Genomic DNA, 22,923 nt, shown 5'->3' with positions numbered 1-22,923 from the left:
CAGTGTACTTTCACTTCTCTTCAAACGGTTATAACTCCGGATAAGAAGGGGCTAGGAGGGAACCAAGGACATGTACGGCTTCAGCACGGGCCAGACTATACAGTCAGACACATTGCACAGCGTTTCCAAACACTTTGGCCCAAAGTTGCTCCCATCAAGACGGGACTGACATAGGCCGACTCTACGCGGCCCAAAACGCGCTCCTACCAAGTTTCAGAAATTTTCATTTTGGCTGTGACACTTAGTGAAATTTGCCAATTTTCCCAAATTTCAAAACGGCCATATCTCCGGACAGGAAGGAGATAGAGACTCCATTCCAAGTGCGTTGGAAAGCCCGTGGCAACATTTGGGGGGGTAGCCAAAGTCTCGTTCACTGGACCGGCCGGGAACATTAATGACCGGGCAGCCAAAGTCGGCCGGCCGCCGACCTTTAAAATCGCGATATCTCCGGAACGGAAGGAGATAGAGACTCCATTCCAAGTGCGTTGGAAAGCCCGTGGCCACATTTGGGGGGGTAGCCAAAGTCCCGTAGCTGACATCCTTAAAGCTCTCCCGCCCAATTTTTACAATGGCCGCTTATGGGCGAATTTTAAAATCGCGATATCTCCGGAACGGAAGAAGATAGAGACTCCATTCCAAGTGCGTTGGAAAGCCCCTGGCCACATTTGGGGGGGTAGGCAAAGTCTCGTTCACTGGACCGGCCGGGAACATTAATGACCGGGCACCCAAAGTCGGCCGGCCAAAGACCTTTGAAATCGCCTTTTCTCCGCACGGGAACGTCCGAAAGACCGCCCGTGGCCGGATTTTAAAATCGCAATATCTCCGGAACGGAATGAGATAGAGACGTAATTCCAACTGTTTCGGACAGCCAGGGGCCACATTTGGGGGGGTAGGCAAAGTCTCGTTCACTGGACCGGCCGGGAACATTAATGACCGGCAGGCCATTGTTTTTTCTCCAACTTCCCGAACTCCGATTCCAAATCCGAAGCCACCAGCGGCCTCGGGGGGGCCTGCGGTTTCCGAATATATGACTCTTTTCACTCTAGGACCCCGGGAACCTTAATGACCGGGCACCTCCAGGGTGGCACTCATCCCTATTTCCCCCTTATGAGTGGGTTAATTTGATTAGATGGATTAGATGAGTCCAGACCAGGATTGAGCCTAAAATTAAAGTCCCCCCCACAGATAAGCGTGCCCTGAGAGTCCACCATTAAGTCAAAAATATTTCTGTAGAACAACCAATCACTCCCAGGTGGGGCATATACATTTAATATTGTGATTTGAGACACCTCCATCCTTCCCGTTACCTTGACGAATCTGCCTTCATCATCACCAAATTCTGAGATATGTTCGGAATTAAGTGCACCAGAAATAAGTATAGCCACTCCCCTCTTATGTTTAGAATTCACAGATGAGAAGAATACATATTTGAAACCCTTTCTTTTCAACCTTAGATGGTCCGTTTGGCTCATGTGTGTCTCCTGGAGCAGGGCGATCTGAGCCTTTTTTTTCTTTAGTTTAGTTTTGACATTATCTCATCTTACTCACATTCAAGATCCTGTTTACATTGAAAAAAAAAATTTTCACTGGCTCATCTTGCATGTAGTAGTAATAACTGGCAGCACGGCATATCCCTGACAGCAGCAGGCAAACCCCCTTAGAAAGACAACAAATGAGGAAAGAAAAAATCAAAAGTAAAAAACAGAAACAGAAAATTCTGTGCGTAATTGGAACATAAATGCACCTGACTATACTTCCAGCAGTGAAACACCTCCACTGCTTCCCTTAGTCCTAGAAGGAAAACCCCTTTTCCCTCCCTGAGTCAGGGGGCCTTCCACTATGATGGTGCCCTCAGCAAAGAGACACCCCATTCCTTTTAACTCGACAAAAATTATATTTTACCATGTCACCCATATCATACTTATATAATAATGTACTAGTTCTCTTCTCGTCTGTATACTTGCAGCCTCTCCTTGAAACCTGCAGCTCCTCGGGTCTGCCGCGTCCGCCGACCCCCAGCCTCCCGGCACGACGACCATCTCCGTAGTTTCTCTCTTAGTGTTGCTGGTGGTATAATCACTTTCACCGGGAGCCCCCGGCTCGCCAGATCCGCTGTCGCCTCTTCCACTGTATTATAAGTCTTCGCTCCTTCTTCGTAAAATACCTTCAGGCGGGCTGGGTACAGGGTCCGGAACCGCAGACTCCTTTCTTTCAGGATCCTCCGCGCCTCTGCATACTCCTTCCTCATGGCCATAATCTCTGGCGGGTAGTCGTGGTCGAGGTTAATCTTGCTGTTGTTCCATGTAAAACCTTTCTTCTGCCACGCCAGCTTAAGCACTTCTTCTTTAACGGTGAAGCACAGGAATTTTACCAGGACCGACCTGGGCTGTGAGCCGTCTGGTGGAGGGGAAGATGGCGCCCTGTGTGCCCTCTGTATCTGTAGCGCTGTTGAGGAGGGGATGTTGAGATTCTCTCGGAGTAGCTTCTCCTCAAAATGGGTCATAGATTGCGAACCCGATTCCGCTCCCTCCAGGACCCCGTACAGTCTGAGCGTCTCCCTCCTTGAGTATGCCTCCAACGCTGTCAGTTTTAGTTGAAGTTTTTCCTGTGTTGTTATCATCTCGGATAGTATGTCCTCTGGGGGGCGCCGTGACATTCCGACACCCCTCCATTGCGAAACACCACCCTTCCGAAACACCCCCACTCCGAAACACCGCTGTTCCGACCCTCCCCTCAAAACACCGCCGTTCCAAAAATAAACACCGCTGTTCCGAAATTGATTTTCAAGTTTACATTACTTCCTACATCAAACACTGCCGCATTCACACAACTCATTGCTTTTTATTGCTAATAGGCCTATGTCACTATCTTCATTTATTATATATTTTCGGTTGCAGCAAACACATTTAAACGTTTGTCTAATCTTTTTACACGCAATATCCGTGGTGCTGGAATCCCCACTTCCAGCCGCACTCTCACAACTCTGAAATAAACTGTGGCCCATGGGTGCGATCTGCCGGGGAATGACCCCTCTGCTCGTTCGTTTTAACATAACTTGCATAGTTGCCAACTCTCCCGATTCACGCAGGAGACTCACGATTTTTAACCCTATCTCCCTCGACGCTCCCGGTCAGTAATTTCTCCTGTTAATCTCCCGATTTTACAGTAAAGGAAACAAGTAAGATTGTGTCCCTATATTTGTTGCAGTATCTGGCAACATTGTCATTACTGCTATTTGTATAATTTCTACAAGTCACCGTTGAAGTTGAGTGACTGAAATCCTCGTCATCCTTTTCAAAGGCTGCAACAGGCGACTCATCGAACCGGGGTGAAGTTAGTTTCAGTTTGGATATTCTGTGGATATCTACTCGGGTCCAGCTGAGACTTTACTGAGGTTCTCCCAGTGTCAGCAGCAGGAGGACGGTCAGCTCACCTCTCAGAGCCTCGCGATGAATCACTGGAGACTGATTTAGGGACCGTCATTAAATTACTTAGCATAAATATATTAATACAAAATAACTGCTGTTTTTTAGAATATCTTTCATGTCATGTGACCCAGTGACTCCAAACCAGCTGCAGATTGTATCAGTAAACTGGACGAGTAAGACACCTATTGTTATTGTATTTTAGTGCTTCCTCTATTTAATATGAATATTAATATGCAGAAATTATGATTATTTTTCTCAATAGCTTCCATGTCATGTGGCTCACTGACTTCTGAAGTGCTCAGGATGTTAACATATTTTCAAGCAGCAATGTCAGCTTCTACACTCTTTTGTCTCATGTCTTAGATTCTGATTCTGAAATTCTGAAAATGATTTTCTTTTCAAAAATCTCACGAGTAGGTGAGATTTAAAGGGTCATTTTTCAAAAAATTTTCACAACCTAATGTTGGCAAGTATGAACTTGTCTTTGTGGAAGGTTAACAAAGTATGAGTGGATTGAGCACTGCTGCTCAGTTTGTCTTTGAAAAAAAAAAGCAATTAAAAAAAGCATTCAATAAACATTACATGAAATTGATTGTGTATCCATCTCTTATAGCCATAGACGGATTATCATGACCACAGGCCTACACACGCAAACTGTGCGCACGCAAAGGCGCTGTAACTTAAGGCAAGGGCGCAAAGGCTGTTACATAATTACATTTAATGTAATAATGTTCGCAAACGTAATAAACCTCAAACACCTACTAATAATACTGACCGTGCGTGCAAAATCCAGCTGCTGACCCTCCGCTCCGCTGTCACACAACGGATCCCCCGTCCGCGCTCCCTCTCTCTTGCCCGAAAAATAATTTCCATGAAGAAAACATCGCCTGACATTTAAATTTAAATTCCCATTGAAAGTACAAATCTCAAGAAATCTGGATGTATTGCTCATTTGTAAACACAACACTTGTCAGTCTATAGGAAGAATCTAAAGGTTTATTAATGCAATTCATTTCAAATTCGCTTTATTGGCACGAATGCCACAACAACAATATTGCTCCAAGCACCAAGAACCACGAAAAGAATACCTCGCACAGTAAATAATGATTATAATAATAATAATAATAACAGTAATAATAATAATGATAACTTTGAACATTATCACAATTAAGTTATCAATCTGCAATGTAAACAAAATGCAAACATTACATACTTCTAACATTTTTTCTAAAAGTGTCTGTATTTTAAATTGAGAATAGTTTTTATATAAATTACACAAAAGGAAAAGAAAATGTGATTTGTTTTACCTATTTCAGCCATAAGCGGTCATATTGACCGCACATAATTTCGCGGGATTTCATACATTGTCTCTCGTCTCTAACTTTGTTAGCGGTCTCCAGCTGTGTGACTGTAACACAACATTATATGAAGAAGGACTAACACTAATAGCCAAATTGATTCTTATTTCTTCCACTTACAGAACGGTTTACGACTCGAAACAATGTTATTATATATGACGTTTCTGACCAAATGTCGCGGCTTCAAATGCATCAAATTCCCACATCCAGTTACGCAGGCAGCTGTCCAGGGTGCTGAACCAGGTGCCAGACAAAGGCTGCACTCTGCGTTCTGATGTTTGCTGGGCAGATCTGTCCCCCTTGCTTTCTCATCCACTCTGTTGTGGGAGATCTCCCACAGAGCAGAAGTAATACACATTTTTTCTCTCCCCGCTCGGCTCGAGCCCAGCTGAACTCTGGCCTGAGCCCACTTCACCCAGGCGCGAGCCTGCAGCCCCGCTCCTGCTGACAACAGACCGGGGGAGAAAACAGACATTCCTTTGCTCAGAACCCATATCAGGCTGTGTCTGAATATGCTCGAAGATCGGTATAACGCATTGGAGCAATTTTCATACAATTTCGGATATTTAGCATGATAAAATAATTTCAGTTCAACACAGCCATTTGTCCAGCTGAAGCATAATGAGCATTATGTCATTAATATGAAGAAGGCTTGTTTTGCGGTTAATCAGCCACATGATCCGTTTGAACCCACAAAGAAAAAAAGGATAAATGCGCAGCCTCCGTTTCCTTTCTGATTGAGTCCGTTCGGAGTGGGGGGGTTTCGGAATGGCGGGGTTTCCCCAATAGACTTTTCGGAATAGCGGGGTCTTTGAAAAAAAGGGAAACCCCGCCATTACGATGAATTGAAGTCTATGTTCGGAACAGTGGGGTTTCGGAAAGGCGGGGTGTAACCATCCCTCTGTATTTTGGAGATTATCTTCATGCCCAGCGACCCTGGCCTCCATTTCGTTGAGCCTCACGTTGGTTTTATCCAGCTCCCCTCTGATGACCTGAAGTTGTGTTTTCGTGTCTTTCCGAAATTCCTTCACCTCTTTCCCCACGCCTCTTAGTTCTTCCAGAATCAGCATCAAGCTTACAGGTTCGTGCTCATTCTCTATCCCACCGCCATCGTAGCTGGAGCGGGGGAGGCGGCCCGGCTTGCCCCGGGAGGGCTAACGCTAGCGCTAGCTTCTTCTGTTAGCTGCATCTCGCCGTCTTCAACTTGTTCGGTGTTTAGCTTTTTAACTCTCCTATTTTTTTTGGACGTCATTTGTGCCCCTTCTCACTTATTTTCATGTACTTAGCTGGTTCAAGCATTCGCCTTGGGGCAGTTTTAAACACTTCTCGTCGAGAGCTCCCCTACTAAGCCGCCATCCCCTCTAAACCGGAACCGGAAGACTATAAAAGTATACTTTAAGTATACTTTATAAGGTCATTTTAAGTTTACAGAAGTACACTTTCAAGTATACAAGTACACTCATCTATATACTACTAGTGTACTAATTATATACTTCTAGTCCACATTTTAGTTTATTAACAAGTTTATAATAGCTGTAATACCTAAACGCAAATGAGTATAGTGAAAAACATCTTTATTCTATTAACTTAAACATAAGCACACGTCAATGACTTGACCTTTATATGCTCTTAAATCAGGATATACTCAGTATTAGTACTTGTAATTTGGCAAGTGCCAGCCAGAAATTCACCATTTATTAACACACAGACTGATAGCTTAACAGACGGGAAGTCTCTCCCAGAAAACACCCCTTCACTCACGGTGCCAACATTTTTATCATCTTTGTTAACTCGGCACAATTTAACCACAGAACAAGGATGTGAATTAACCCACAACCATCTTACACATCATTTTATTCACAACCACATTCACGAACTACAATTACACCAACAACAACGGAATACCCAAGAGTCTTTGCGCAACAGTCCACAAGGGCCGTTACAGTATACTAAAGTATAAGTATAAGCTTTAGCATAAGTGTAAGTCTAAGTATTAATGTACTTAGTGTAACCCAGGTCCCATGTAGTTAAGAGAAAAGCTAGAGTGGTTAATACGATGAGACTGGGCCTGGGCTCGTTGTAGGAAAAATACAACTATTTTATATGTTACTTTAATGATGTATATTACTTTAATAATGACCACCACAACTGTACTTTAAATACAAAAAACCTCACAGGTATTTATTTATACAAAATGAAATAATATTTAAATGGGAAGATATTTCCTTATGAAATAGATGGCGACAATATAGATAATGGCGAATTTACAGCTTCTTCAGATGGTTACTTCTCTTTTAAGTTTCAAAACAAAAGCATTTTGCTGTATACACTTTGAAAAATAAACAATGAGTCCAAAATAAACTCTTTTCACTTTCAATGAAACACCTTTTGTTTTCTTATACTTGGAGATAAAGGAAATCTGATCCTCTTAAACATATTCAATTTACCTTCAAAACAGTGACTCAAAACAACTTATTATGTACCTGTGGGCCCACACACATTCACATGAAACATACCAGAAACGAAACTTAAACCCGTTGCAGGCCTGTTGGATGAAGCTCGTGTGCGGTGGGGCCTAAAAACTGTAATGGCCGCTTCACTCTGAGCGTAAAATAAAAGCATGTGCACAATTGTTTCAGTTAGTACTCACGAATCCAATGTTTGTTAGTAGGGATAGAAGGGGACAAGCGATGGCAGTCTCATGAGGGCAATGGAAATGGCAGTCACAGTTCAAACACACAGGCGTGGGCAATGGCGCACAGCAACGAAGTCACAAGGAAGAAAAACAGCAGGGCCGTCGGTTGGAAACCCGTCTCGATCTCTCTCTCCTTCTCCAACGTCAGCCTCCTTTAAGGATATCATTCATAAGTTGAGCCACAATATCAACTGCTATCTCTTGTTGAATTAGCATTAGTTCGCTTTAGCTTCAAAGTCATCTTAACGCTAAAACTACGATACACAGGCACATTAGCACTGCATGCTACCGCTAGCTAGCATGTCGCTAACCGCGTTACACATCCAGTCTACTTTACACTATAACTGTTAGATATAGCACAAAATACAGGCATACACATCATATTCACCTCTTGCAGGTCACACAGAAGTTTGTATCAGGACAACGAGTAGTCGACCTCCACGATAAAACTTAAATGCTCTCCACAACACGATGCCTCCTTCTTAGCTCTCTGGTCGATAGCGTCTCTATCTCTCCTGTCGCATGCTCACTACGCACCAAGCTAACCTGCGCCACTAGTCCCACCTCTTACACAGTGACTTTACTCTGATTGGTTTGTGAGTTTGATAACCACCAAAGGAAACACAGGAATTAAATGATTGACATTAAACAGGTAACAAGTTAGATTACACATAAGAATACTGCTACGTCTTCTCTCCTTTTCTCTGGATCACAGATATCTTATCAACTCTATGAACTTAACCTTTTTAGCATATTTATCTTTTAACTGTAAATAGTCTTATTAAACTGTACATATTATATTTATACCTTTTATCCAGCACATATTTTAACCATTAGTTTTTTAATATTATAAACGTTCTCTTTCAAATACCATGAACTTTTTAATACAACATTTTATTATACTTTGAAATGAATTTTATGCACTGTATCCTAAATGATTTTAGACAGGGCTACACCAGTCTTAGACTATTCTTTATACTTTTCAGTATAAGCCAAGTATACTTCACTAGACTATTCTTAAGTTTATAAAATATAGTATATAAAAAGTACACTTCAAGTATACTGACTCAGTTTTAGTATAAAATAAGTATGCTTGTTGAACACTTGAATAAACTACTTTTTGCTAAGGGGTACTACAGGATTTTTCAAACCTTCACAGATTAGGAGACCACACACTTGATGATAACGAAAGACAGATCGCACACGATCTCTCTCTGCTGATCTTATAGTGTGGTGTTCTCCGTAGTGCACACCATACAGTAACCGATTCTTCAGCAGAGTATTAGGTTCTTCACGCTCAGTATTACAAATCTCGCGTGGTCAAACGTGACCTCAGTGTAAACAAACATGGCATGGCAGACGAACCAGAAGATGCACTGGTGATTGTTTTAAGCCTATTACTGGCTGAAAAAGTCATGGAGACGGCGAGGGTGTGGGCTGTATGCGTTACAGCGCAAGTTGGAGGTGAGTAAAAATTGTCACAAGTATTACAGATAGCTTCGAGAGTAGCGCTGCGCGCTCTGACCCCCGGTGCTGCAGGTAACCATGGCAACAGGTAAATATAAGGCTGACGGAGAATCGCAGCTGACTCAGCTCACGTCTTGATTGGCTGTTTGTCCGGTCCACGTGACATCACACGCTGTGTGTGCTCGGCTCCGCTCGGAACACCCCACACATTACAGGATTTCTTGTCGCAAATATTAAACATGTTCATTATTTACGATCTCTCCTTCCGACGCCTTCTGAGCGGATCTGACCGGACAAAATCACTGTTAACACACCCCGCGCCACAATAAAATCAGACACGATGTCCTTTGCAAACATCAGATAATCGTTCCTTTGCTGGCTTTGATCGTAAGCGGGAAATCTGGACAAAAATCACCCCGATTATCCTGTAGTGTGTACCCCCCTTAAGATGGAACTTCCATATCTGTGCAGTGAACGCTGTTTCAGCGTACATTATTTCACACCGGCAATAGCAGGCCACCGAATTATAAAGCAACGACTTCCTCAGCGGAACGTGTTGCTTGAGCATGCCCTGACGGCAGCATGCATCAATGGCGGCATGCCCCGACACGCGTGGACTGCGAGGGCCCGTTCAAAGCTGCTTGCAGCTTTAATTATTTTATATGTGGTGCCAATATATTTTCATTACTGTGTGCATGGATTGTACATCCCATATCCCATATTAAATTATACAATGCAGAATCAGTTTTTGTTGGATATTTTTCCTTCTTTATCTTTATTTGGGGGAATTTAAGCTTTTAAGTGTCAGTTTAAAGTGGAAAGGTTCTCACAAAGAAAGTTGTGTAAAAGCCGAAATGATGCACTCATTGACTCTCATGGAACTATCTATTTCAGCAGCTGTTATGTGATTTTGCCAGGTTTATCACTAATATTTTATATCTTGTAATGTAGCCTCGATTTCTGTTGTGTATTGTATTGTTTTTATATGGTGCAACTACTTTTTGATGTTCAACACAGTCAAGGACACATGTACAACCTTTCCTTTAGTTTGTACAAATGTACAAGTGGGTTATCCCCCCTATCACCCTGCCACTGAGCATGAGGGTTTGTTTAATGCATTCCCCCTCTCAACCTACTCTCCCTCTATCTGTTCTCCTCTCCTCTATCATGGTTCATGCTAGCAAGTGGGAGGTGGGATGGGGACTAACTTGTGGCAGCCAGCGCCCTGCCTCTGTCTCTCTACCCCAAACTATGTTGTCGTTGGTCAGCATAGGGAGAGGCACTGAATAGTTTACCACTTCACCTAACCCTTGGAGGCTCTAACTCCTTCAGGGACGAATCACCCAAATGTGCAATTGGGTTATCACCCCCTTTACCCTCATTTAAAAGGATGTGCCTTTGATTCCCTTTAAGTGTCCCCTGATGATTTCAGGTCTTTAATAAGAGAGAAGTAAAGTTGGACCTGAGCACGTGCTGTATTGAGCCTCTTTGAGCTTCCATACACCTATTTCCCCATCACCTAACCCCCTAACCCAGAAAACTGGTAAATCAAGGCTTCAATATCTTTAATCTCGCTCATCCGCACTTACGCCCAAGATACCCGCATTCTCCACCATCTGTGAGGTCATGAGAGGTATTCCAGATAGTCAAGGCTGGAGCAGTGCAAAACTGAAAAAACAAACCAAAACCAGAAGATTCAATGCAGACGGCTTATTCTTTCACACAAAAAATCCCATACAAGTCAAAATGAGGGGGAGGGCCCTTTAACTCCTCCTGCACCCCAACAAAGTCTCTAACAAAAAGTGTCCGCATTCCTCCTTTTTCCCTGAAAGCACTTTCCTTGTCGCTGCAGTGGTTTCATCCCTGGCCGTTCAGCTCCTTTCAGCTCCAAGCACAGCTGCTCTCTGCACTCTGTCCTCCTTTGTTCTCCTCCCCTCTCCCTTAATCAGGTGGCCTAAACACCTACACCTGTCAGAGGAGTGAGGCCTGCTGGGAAGCGTAGCGTGTGCTACGGCCATTTTGTTAGGCTGCAGCCAAGCCTTAAGGGGAATATAGCAGCCCTCTACCACCTGCCCCTGGTGATGCCACAGTATGTATAGATTCCAAATGGCCTGAAACGCGCTCCTAAACACTTTCTGGAAGAAGGATTTGGCCTCAGACAGAGAGCTTGCTTTCAGGTCTCTAGGACGTTCCCATCCAGAGTTATTCAATCTCAGTTTTTGCGTACAGCGTACAACGACCTTATATACCCTTATACCTAACTAGAAACATGCCAGTCACTGTGCCTACGCCTGAAGAAGACCCGAATATGAGTCACAACGTCGCGCAAATTGACACAAAAGATCTAAATAAGAGTCTTAACAAAAAAACATAGGACTCTATAGTTTTATTAATAACAAGAGCTGCTGGCTATAATTACTTCAATACCCTGTAAATGTCTGATAAATTGCATTAGTATTCTATTGTTTTTGTGTTAACAAGACATCATAGTGCTACAGTGCCACCTTGTGGTCTGTTCCGCTTTTATTTTGAAATGCGCTGTTTTCTTCTTCTGATGGTTCTGGTGACGTTGAACTTCCTGCAACTCTCTGTTCGCGATGCTGTGCTCCCGTGTGGTTAGAGGAACGGTAAAAACTTGTAAACACACTAGTTATTTATCTTGTTCGTCTGTTTGAATCCTGTAAGGAAAGAGTTTACATTGTGATATACCTCATTATCTTTGTATTGTTCGTACCTGTTATTTTAAGAGCTCCGAAATGTGAGTCGTGTGTAAAGCTAGAGAGCATGCTAGCTGATGGCAGAAACTCTTTATTTGAGAGAGCGGAATGAGGTATGGAAACTGTGGAGTGTGTATTATCATCATATATGATTTTGTTTAAGAATGTCATTACTTCATTTATTCATGAGTTAATTGCACGTTATCAAGATCAAAGCAATATATTCTTTTTGTAACCGTAATAATGAAAACCCATCACTAAGTATTGTTTTGTTGGCAGGCTCAAAAGTTCTGCTATCGATTAGTCAGACTGGCTATAAGGTGGCTGGGCTAATATTAGCCATGTTAGCTAAGGTTAGCGCTTTCATTAGCTTTAAGTAGTTTATAGGCGGATATTTAGACATATTACTTTACTATCATATCGTAAGAGTCCCACGTGTAATTACTGTCTATCTGCCTACAATCCCAACAACATAACATTACTTGCGGTAAAGTGTAAAGTTAGCATTGTCAATAAAGACAAAAAAAAAAAAAAAGTTTATGTTTACGGCTGCACTTGTCGTCAAACCAGCCCAGTGGCATTACATTTGCATATTCATCAGGGAGCGGTACCCATCCAACAGTCTCTCAGTGCCGTAACAATCTCAAGCGGCACATACCATCATGTGTCGGTGGAGTAACAGCGGCATAATAGCAGCATACCACTCCAAGAATCTGTATGTCAGTCTGGGGATCGGTATGCCATTCTAAGGATCGGTATATGCCGTTGAGCAGCAATCGACATACCTTTAGCCACTTTTCGATCTGGCTGTCACTCTATTTCCCTCAACCTAACCTGCCAGATCCTTCCCCTAGGACTGCTCAGTGCACCACTCACCAATCTCGTGTATAAAATGGACTTTATGTACAAAACACTGATATACTTAATCAATAAACTGGATGATTACTTGTTGTATAGTTGTATATTGCAATAATAATCTGCGGTTGGAACTAAATCCCACTGCACACCTGGGCTCGTTTTTTTGCCACATTTTATATCAGTCAGTTTTAGCGTCTCTAGTGGTGCGTTTGCAGATTGCATCCACCTGAATACCCTGATGAACCATTCATAGTTTCAGGCGATAATACAATAATGACGACATCATTGTGATTATTTCATTCTATTTTGGCGAAAAAAATCCTTTTACATAAATGCATAGGACTGTTTACTGTTGTTCTATTGATGCTAGACCGTGGGTGTCACAATTTGCCATGACTTTGCTTGACTGCTCTACTTGAACAGCAAAGTTACTGAAGTTATTAGTAGAGCTGACTCCAGTGAGTAAGAGGTAGAAGCCATCAGATGCAGAAATGTCTTATTATGCCTTACACTTGTATTTTCAGATACAGAAGTGCTGAAGTACATTTTTTTATTTCTTTAAAAAGTCATGCTGTTGTCTATTCCACCCTGTAATCATACTGTAAAGTCATATGACTACATTAATAAGTACATGTAACAGCACTGTATACACAACATTTCAACTGGTCATGGAAAAAACTAAACTGCCTTAAATAATTCCAAGTATTTTGTCTTAAAAATGTCTGGAGGGTATAGTTGTTTCTGATAAGGTTTCTCAAATAGTTTAATCTCAAAATGTTTTACAATTGTATTAACTCATTCTATTATTGGAAAATGAGGATAATATTTTGTGCTTTACAATGAAGTTGCAGAGATGGTGTTCCACGAGTTACATTTCTTGGAGTCCATTCTCAGTGAATGTGCACGGGAGGAAGTGTCCACATCAAACTTGTGTGTCTTACTAGCCCAAAATTGTCTGCCACGCAAGTTGTACCATGACAAATCTGCTATTACATACACATGTTCAGCTCTTTCCCCCTTCAGTAGGTGACTGTGAAAACAGACTTCTAGTTAGGACATTTAGAAAACCATAGTTCTCCACCCTTGACCTCAAACCCCAGATCACTATAAGCAAAACACACTTTTGCCTGGAGGGCGAGTTAAAAGGCCCATGTTCAATTCCCAGTCAGGGATCTTATAGTTTTCTGCATCTAAATTTCCCTCGGGATCAATGAAGTATCTATTTACAGCTGCAGAAGGCAACTATAAAATAACCACAACAGAGATCACATGAGATATGACTTAACATGAAGCAGCACTAATAAAAACTTTGGAAATCAATTATCTTTGCATAAAAAGATTCTTTATTAAAACTGCATGCAGATTCCATTACTCCAGACCAGATTAAGTGGCAAAGAGAGAGCTGAAGTTGCAAAAAAGATCATCAGTCAAGAGTCAGAAATCACAATCGGAGTGTAGTTTCTTGGGGCTCTTTTAGTCGATGGGACCAGCCAGCACAGTGTCCAGGGTGCTCTGAGCCTCTTTGATTTGCTGCTGCAGTCTTTGCTTCATGCCCTCATTCTGGGCCTTCTTCAGCATGTCCTGCATGTCTCTGATGGCTGCCCGGTAGCCCGGGGCGTTGTGAAACACTCGGATAGCCTTGTCACCGCTGCACACCAAGTAGCGTCCGTTAACATCAAATCTAAGGTCTGTGATCTCCTCGCTGTGGATGCCTTGCAACTCCTCCTCCACCTCACCGCTGGCAGCGTTGAACATGGCTATGTTACAGGCATCACTAATGGCCACCACCCGGCCATCTGGAGACAAGGCAACCCGACTACCCTCAGATGATGTACAAGGCACTGTTTTCAGGAGGTATGGATCCTGCTGCTTCTTGTACTCCACATCTGTATTCCACAACTTCCACGTGCCGTCTTTGGAGACAGTCACCATTCTGATAAGTTAAAAGAAAGATAAGAATATAATTCCATGCAAGTGTAACACAGTAAAATGACTAATAGACAGTTTTGCACTCTAACCATTTTCTTACATTTCTGGAGTCGTGTCATCACTCAGTGCGTTTACATGCACGGCTTAGTCGGATTACAGCCATAGTTTAACTATACTACGCAACCACACAACGGCAACTATCCGAGATACATGCCCGTGAGATAATTGTATTATTGGGCCGGAGTTTGTCATACCCCGGTACGATAGGTGGCGCTGTACCCATTTCAACAAGTGGTAACTTTGGCTGACCTCATTATGTCACCAGCTGCCTCGGCATTACAGAAAGATGGCGCCAGGGGAAAAATCTTGCGCGTGTGCAGAACGCAAAATCCAATTACAATCTGATGGAACGTATACATGCAGGAGTAATGCGACTATCAATCGAATAATCTGGGTGCTTTAATTCGACTATGAGAAATCCGATCCGGTCCGATTTTAGTCAGACTAAGGTGTATACTAGGGCTTTGACTCCGAACTTCGTTATTTGAATATAATTCGAATATTCACAAAAATAAAGATATTCGAATGAATATTAGGCAGCCCTTAATATTCAAACCTGTTATGGGCATTATTTTTTGTAAATGCATTTGCTTGTAAACGTTGTTTTCAATTCAGATTCCGAGGCTTTTTCACGCCTGGTGAAGTTGTGAATCACAAGCTCATTAGCAAGGCTATTATTGGTCATCTGGGCTCCTGTAAGTGACGTTAGCGTCCTGGTCAGCGCCTATTTTGTATACCAGAACAATGGCCGCGCCAACGCCTACAACAACTACGCCTAAGGAGTTCGAAATCTACACTCCAGACCATCCGAAAAGCAACGTGAGGCACTACTTTGGGTTCCAGGGAAAAATCACAACTAAGGACAAAGTGATATGTAAAATATGTAGGACCACACCCACATACCACGCGACGACCACCAACTTCAGAGCCCACCTGTCAACACTACATCCCGGCAAGCTGGAAGAGGAGGAGGGGTCTGACTTTTAATAAGAAATTAAAAAAAAACAGTCATGTGTTTTTCTTCTGAAAACATCATTGCCTGCCTATTGACATTGACTGACACACTGCCCTCTGGTGGACAGAACATATTCAACTTAAGTTTGATACCAATATAGGTCTTACTGAAGGCATTTAATGGTCAAAATATTATTAATAAATATTAGAATATATTTGAATATTAATAAACAAACGAAGGGGGGGGGGCGCGCTACATTATAAACAGGAAGCAAACCTCCCCTTGCTATGGCTAACTTGAAACCACCGTAATATAACTCTGTTTTAAATTCCGCTATAGCGCCGGTAACATCAGGTTTTAAAGCTTTTTCGTGTGAGAGAGTAGCCGTTTAGTTCCCCGTTGTGCCGCCAGTTTATCCAAATAACGCTTGTTTGCACATTTGCTCCGACGTGGTGGGAGAAGTCCAGACCAGCCACACCTGTAGCGGAGCAGCGGCGCAGCCCAGTCCGGGTCTGCTGAGGTGATCTGCGGTCAAAACTTCACCGTCATACCGGTAGAAGAACACAAGCCGATTAATTTACCTGCAGCTTTTTGGAGATTAAACACGGGCTGGATAGCTTCATTTCGGAAGATAAATGTAGGTCTCATAGATGAAAATAAACATCTGTGTCAGCTACGTTAGCTTATTTGAATGAAAAGTGTAAAATATAAATAGCATCCGACAGTGTGCAGAGAAACAGACAACAAGCGCGGGTTGGCGCCTAGAAACACTGCATCTTAAAGATCCGATCATAGTCGGACTAACACAGTAATTCGATTTTCTTGAGTGTCATGTAAACGCACTGACTACCCCCCAATTTCCACTGGATACGTGTCCGCTGCGTTGCGGCTCCGATCCGGTTTTGCTCCGCTGTCCGGCAATCCCCACCGGTTGCGGTTTGAGTCCGCTACGACGCAGTACGGTAGACAGCTGGCTCAGGAAGCAGAGGAGTTCCCGCGATAATCAAATAATCACTCACGACCGCAGTTATAGGTCTGTGTTATTAAAAACAACAACACGAAGTGTTCCCGACCGAAAGATCAGCAGAAGAGCTTGTGTTTGTCTCTTTTGTGAGATTTGTGTACTGGGGTCAACACAGAGTATTTTATTTTGAAAGGTAACCGGATGCTGTTTGTTATTTCGGCGCTTGACTTCCTTTCTGCTCGGTGCTAAATTCAGCTGAATTGCTGCGTCGTGCTCCGGCATCCGCCAGATATAGAAGTCCTGCGTATCTGTGCCGGAGGGCTCCGGATTGCCGGAGCTGGACGGAGCAGACACGCAGTGCAGCGGACCTGGTGAGGATTGACACATTGACTAAAGTGAAACGTATCTGCTCCTCTGGCGTGGCGGAGACGCAACACAGTGGAGACGTATCCAGTGGAAACTGGGGGTAATGCTGCCAGGCAACCACTGGAGGCTGCAAATAACCCCGGTAAAACGAAACATATGGGCGTTATACTTTGGTGTTTGTTGTGACATAATAATTTCAAGGTGTATGTATTTTGGCATTTTGTTTCCTCCCGTTTTAAAATCTGCAGGAAAGCTACAGCAGTGTTAAACACATGTTTAGCTTTGTGGTTTAATAAGAAAAGCCTCTGTTACCTGTGAGAGTCATTGGAAAAGGCGAATGCATGAACTCCTGCAGAGTGGCCCTTCAGGTCAAAAGCTCTCACCACCTCTTTAAACTCTCCTCCCTTCCCGAAGCAAACCTCCCACACCTTCACGTCTGGAGTGAAGCCACATGAGGCAACGAACCTGAGCACAGGGATGAAAAGCGTGCACACAATTACATACAAAATACTTTGTCATTACTTTTTCTGTTTTTGGAGAAGTTTTTTACTGAGTGATGAGGCTGCTTAATACAGTATGTTAAAAAATAACTGGAAATAATGTGATGGCCTTTACTATAACTAAACTCTTATTTTGAAGAGTAATGATTCCAATACTTGGACTTTTGGGCTGAAAAATAAATGGGATATTTTACGTTCAAACAAAATGTAAAGACAGCATTAAAAGCTTGACCACCTTCTGAATGCATGTTGTTTAAAATAATCGAAGAGTTCTAACTTCAACATGGATCCATAAATAGATCTGATTAAACATTTGGATGATACCAGAGACGTTCTACTATTGTAGAGACAGATCACTCTGATCATTTTGAATGGGGAAATCTGCGACGCCAAAGATGGCGCATATCCCGCCCCTTTCACCAACAGCCAATCACCTGCGTTGTCACAGCCGAACCGGGAAAATTATAGCCCAATCATGTTGTTTCACCAGCGCATGCGCACAAGTAGTTTTTACAACAGCGGGAACGTCTCTGGTAGAGTCATTAATGGCACCGGAGTAGTGTCCGAAAGTCCGTTTTTCTTTCTGCCGTTGAGCTCACTATATAGTGCACTATGTTGGACTCACTATGTAGTGACTAGGGAGTAGGGAATGAGTGGGTGATTTCGGACGCAGCCCCAGAGCACAGCAGCCGGCACAGATTCAGCCGTACGATTGACGTCGGTGTCGTAAATCTGTGCGCATGCGCAGTGGAGTTCTCCCTGTAGGAAAAGAGCATTTTAAACATAATTTCTACGGTAAAGTCGATGTTTTTTGGTTTTCATGTGCATCTTATTTCACTGGCGAGCATGTCTGTATGTTTTTTCCGTCCTGCTATCACGTTAAAGGGTGGATTTGACCATGCCTCCATTCATTTAGATAGGGGTCTGGTCTCTTTGGGCTTTTCGAGGCGTCGCCAAGATGGCCGCCGAGTGGCATGACTTGCCTAGAAGGACTTTGATGATACTCAAGAGGGCAAAACCCACGGTGTCTTATAAGGGCTCATGTTCTAGATACCACATTTTAAAGACATTAAAGAGTCTTTTGCTATTTATTACGGTCATAACAGGAACATTACAACTACTTTGATTCATTGTTGTAAAATAAAATCAATCTAACCTTAACACCAACACTTTAAAGTGGAAGATTTGTGGTGATGGAGGGGTGGGACTGACCTGCCACATGGGGAGATGGCAGCATAAGAATTGGTTATCTGGTTAGTGTTGATAGAGGCAAGAACCTCTCCTTTCAAGTCCCAGACGAGAATGGTGGTGTCGGTGGAGGCACTCATGATGAACTTGCCTGTGGAGAGGAGAAACAGAATCTGCCTGTCCATCATCACACAAACTGATTTTAGAAGGTAATTAATAATGGATAATACAGATAACAACAGAAGATATTTTCATTAATTCTGCTCATATGATTCACTTTGGGATTTAGCCAGACAGGAACTCAGTTTAAAGACATCTTGTTTGCAATTTTTCAAATACACACCTTAAGGCTGCTATGATTGTTCACAGCCTCATTCTCACAGCAGGCAAGCACTGGGTGCAGAGGTGTCGTTCACAGCAATAAATTCATTAATTCTGTAGTATTCTGTTTTTTTATGTGCTGGCTCCCTGTCAATGGCTGCCTTAAACATACAGTATCAAAAAATAAGCTAGACATAAGAATTCATGCTTGACTCTAAGACGTTGTGTGTTCTATACCCGTCTCTGCAATGCCAATGTTGAGGATGGAGGCCTTGTGTTTCTGTGGAAAGTCTTCAGGAGCTGCTTTGAAGCTTAAAGTGCCGTCATCCTTTTTCATCATTTTGAAGATTCGAATAGTGTCTCCATTCGCCAACCAGGTGATAAATGCCCTGCCGTGAAAAGGTGAGAGTCAGTGAAGGAGGTGGTGAGACTTTCATGCGCCTGAATCCCAAAAAATGCCCTTGAGATGAACCAAAGTCATTTTGGCTTAACAAACTGTTTTTAAAATGTACAGGACACACCAGTAATCAGAGAAATAAAAAAAATTAATCAATATCACAAAGTAATGGTTCATAGCTAAAATTGCTGATGTGGGGGCTAAAAGCTATTGTTGTGTTGATATTTGCACAAATTTTTATGATAGATAGATATTAATCACTGAAGAAATATTAGGTTATCATAGCAATGGGTACATTCAATTACAAATATAATCAAAATACAAGGGCAAATATATCCTTTATCTTTTAGTACTGCTTCAAGTTCATCTTAATTAAACTTAATCTGAGACTCAAGGTTTGTTTGGGGGAAGTCAGAGAATGCTTTGTGTCAGTGAGGGCCTGCTCAAGTTCAGTAGAAGAGACCTGGAGTCTGGGCTAAAGCGGACCAGTGTGGCATGATCCAGTTCCACATTGGCCCTCAGACACTTGTGTTCCCGCCCCAGAAAGTCTTTCGTGCTCCAGATTCGGACGGTGCGGTCGTCAGCGCATGATGCAAGGTATTTCCCGTTACTGCTGAAATCAAGACATGTCACGTTCCCACTGTGGTTCTGAAAAGTACATGGAAAAAAATACACACTTGTTTAACGGATGTTAGAGAAGGAGCCTAAAGTCAGACACCATTTTTTGCCATCTAAAGTGTAAATACATTTATTAGATACATCTCACTAAAACTGATGAAATAACACTGATTCTCATTGTTTTTCTTACTTTACCTTCAGTGAGGCTGCCAACAGTGGATGGCTGAATGTGTGCTGTGAGGCTTTGTCCTTGCGGCTGCGCTGCTTCTCCTGCTTCGGTTTTTTGGATGCAGGGCCTTTTGCAACACTGCCTTCAGCTGAGAGACAATACACTCTGTCACTGAAGAACATGTGAATTTAAGAAACTGGAGCACAGGCAAAGCCTGTCCAAGACTAACTAAAGTCTCAAAGCTTTTGTATTTGTCATTGTTGTTGAATGTCTCTGATGCACAAGACAATAGGGGGGAGATAATATCGATAAAGTGGTGGCAAATATCAATACTTTTGCTATGTTACTATTTTTTATTATGTATACATTTAATTTACACATATTACATTAATCATATAACACAAAAATCATTTATGGAGCCAGCGTTTCTTTAACTCCAGATGTGCTTTGCTATCTGATAGCTTATGGCCATTTTACGTAGGGCACGACCAACATATTGGTTGGCCAGAATTGGCGTATCAAGCATATTGGTATCAGCCTATACGCAGTCATATACAAGGCAACATAAACAGTTTTGTTTTAGAGATCATAATGAAGAAAAAGATGCTTGAGGTAATTTGGAAGTTATTTAATTCCCAATTAAGTTTACTTTATCAATGCTCTGATGTCATTTGGACAGTAAAGTGTTGTGTTAAATTATAAAACATCCTGCCATCATTAACTTTCTTTGTTACAAGCATTTTTTAAGCATTATGTGAGAGAAGGTTGCATCAGAGCCAAAGTAGCACGTTTTTAAGTCAGTTTATTTTATCGGCAATCTGATAGAAAAATCAGACACCGCTGTCAGAAAATGCTTAACATTGGTACCAAAAACCGGCCAGAGCGATACTCTCGTTATCGTGTATTGTGAAGCGTATCATGAGTTCCTCTGTGATTCCCACCCTTACAAGACAGGAGCATTTAGCTTGTAGCATCTGGCAACAGACAGCCGACTGAGGCTCTGAAAAGTTATAGTATCATCACACTATTTTGCTTCTCTAAAAATCCCCTCTGCATTTTCTTCAATTCAAAATAGATAGGTTCCTTGGTAGTGTAGTAGTTAGCCTTCAAGTTCAGAAGACGATTTGCGACAAAGGAACGATTACCTTGTTTTCCTAATTAACAGGTAGCGCTTGTTTATGGAGGAGTCATCCAACTGGTCAGTCACATGTAGCATTTGACTGTTTGCTCGCTTCCTAAATTCCGAGTGTTACAGTGGACGTGCTCTATGCCTACCACACACACACACACACACACACACTGCTCTCCTGCTCCCTCTCGTTATGAATGAACTCAGCAGAAGCAACGCGTGTGTCAAAGACCACAGAGATAGTTGGTGACTCACCGCCCTCCCCTTAGTCAACGCTTCGGATAGAGTTACGTTAGCTAATGTGACTCTTACCGGCAAACTCCGCTGCCTTCTCTATTTCCTCCCGTATCTCTTCTTTCCGTCTGCCCACCGCTAATGCAACCAGAACAACCAGTGCACCCAGTAACAATGTGAGGGCGACCAGTGCGACGAACTCCATATCGAAAGCTTTCTGCCACGTACTTTGCACCGCTACGGTCCACTTGGCTGTTACTCACTACTGGAGCACTGCGCACGCGTCCGAATCTTCTTCGCGACCTTTTCCTTCTTCTTCGCTTTAATTATGCCGCAAACCGAGATAACCGCTATTACCCCCACCTACAGGACTGGAGCCGCAAACTATTGTTGTAAACAGTAGTTTAAAACTTATTCCTGACTCAATGTCTACTCGCTAGTTGATCAAGGGACTGAATGAACACCAGAAAAAGACACCAAGCAATCTGTGCACATCAGACCAAGTCAAAGGTCAAAGGTCATCGCCCAGGAGCACGTGGATAGCAGTTTTAGTAAAGAGTTTTTAATCAGAAGAGAAGGATCTTCATTTACTGATTTTTTTTTTTTTTTTTTTAATATACCTAAACAGACAAAATAAACACTTTTTGTTTTCGTGACTGAATATACTCACTGACCTTAAAGGACAACTCAATTTCATACTTTTACTTTAATTATATGTGGGGGATCCTGCCACCTGTGGGCCTCCGTCTGTACTATTTACCCCGTGAATTTTCACATGCTATTGCAGTGGCTGTGTATATCCCCCCCGTCTAAGCCTAAGCCGCTAACCCGACGTCGGCATGTGACGTCATCCGCTCTACAATAGCTGGACTACAGACTGCACACCCGAGTGCTCTCATTATAATCTCAGGTGACTTCAACCATGTCTCCATTAAAAAGACAATCCCGAAATTCACCCAGTATGTGACCTGTCCAACCAGAGAGGAGAAGACCCTGGATCCTGCTGTATGCACACACCTCCACGTCCCTTCCCCTGCTGGGAAGATCAGATCACAACTTGGTGCTTCTCACCTCCTGCTATGTGCCTCTAGTGAAGAGGCTGCCTGTGACCACAAAGACAGTGAGGACATGGTCAGAGGACTGCTATGAGGCACTGCAGGGCTGTTTTTAGGTGACTGACTGGAATGAACTCTGTGAGCCCCATGTAGAGGACATTGATGTGCTTACTAAGTGCATTATAGACTACATACATTTCTTTGTGGATGGCATTGTCCCAGCAAGGACTGCATGTTGTTACCCAAACAACAAGCCTTGGGTAACTAAAGACATCAAAGACAACCAGAAGAAGAGGGCCTTCAGAGGTGGCAACAGAGAGGCGCTGAGGGACATTCAGGCACCGTCCAGACGACAACGTTTTTTTTTAAAACGCACACATATTGCATAGTTTTGGCTGACCGTCCAAACGGATCCTGAAAACACACTTCTTTGAAAACGGGTCTCAGGGTGGAGAAATCCAAAAACGCAGCCCTCCCGTTTTCATGTGGACGGCGAATCCGCATACTTTCCAAAA

At 42.8% G+C, this 22,923-nt stretch overlaps 1 protein-coding gene and 1 long non-coding RNA gene across 2 annotated transcripts; both read right to left on the bottom strand.

The window, feature by feature from the left end:
• Positions 1–6,623: 6,623 nt before the first annotated feature.
• LOC115593728 (uncharacterized) lies at positions 6,624–8,181 on the bottom strand. The gene is made up of 2 exons (XR_003986356.1): positions 7,870–8,181; positions 6,624–7,633 (listed from the first exon to the last, which is right to left on the bottom strand). It is a non-coding gene; the product is annotated as an uncharacterized LOC115593728 (long non-coding RNA).
• Positions 8,182–13,843: 5,662 nt separating this feature from the next.
• tbl2 (transducin beta like 2) lies at positions 13,844–21,789 on the bottom strand. The gene is made up of 7 exons (XM_030439014.1): positions 21,432–21,789; positions 20,017–20,138; positions 19,667–19,851; positions 19,044–19,195; positions 18,510–18,636; positions 17,110–17,262; positions 13,844–14,456 (listed from the first exon to the last, which is right to left on the bottom strand). The coding sequence occupies exons 1-7, from the start codon at positions 21,556–21,558 to the stop codon at positions 13,997–13,999; spliced, it is 1,326 nt and encodes a 441-aa protein (XP_030294874.1). The 5' UTR covers positions 21,559–21,789; the 3' UTR covers positions 13,844–13,996.
• Positions 21,790–22,923: the final 1,134 nt, after the last annotated feature.

This window comes from Sparus aurata, chromosome 13 (assembly GCF_900880675.1).
Source record: "Sparus aurata chromosome 13, fSpaAur1.1, whole genome shotgun sequence".
Taxonomy (NCBI): domain Eukaryota; kingdom Metazoa; phylum Chordata; class Actinopteri; order Spariformes; family Sparidae; genus Sparus; species Sparus aurata.
The sequence above is the reverse complement of the archived record's forward strand: the minus strand, read 5'-3'. Positions and strand labels throughout refer to the sequence as shown.

What these genes read in the sequence shown, in the direction of transcription:
- tbl2 (XM_030439014.1), bottom strand. Translation starts at nt 21,558, where the DNA reads ATGGAGTTCGTCGCACTGGTCGCCCTCACATTGTTACTGGGTGCACTG. An exon ending in GAAGGCAGCGGAGTTTGCCG is followed by an intron (nt 20,139 to 21,431) that starts GTAAGAGTCACA and finishes ATTGTCTCTCAG; the next exon opens with CTGAAGGCAGTGTTGCAAAA. An exon ending in CGCTTTAGCCCAGACTCCAG is followed by an intron (nt 19,196 to 19,666) that starts GTCTCTTCTACT and finishes TTTTCACGGCAG; the next exon opens with GGCATTTATCACCTGGTTGG.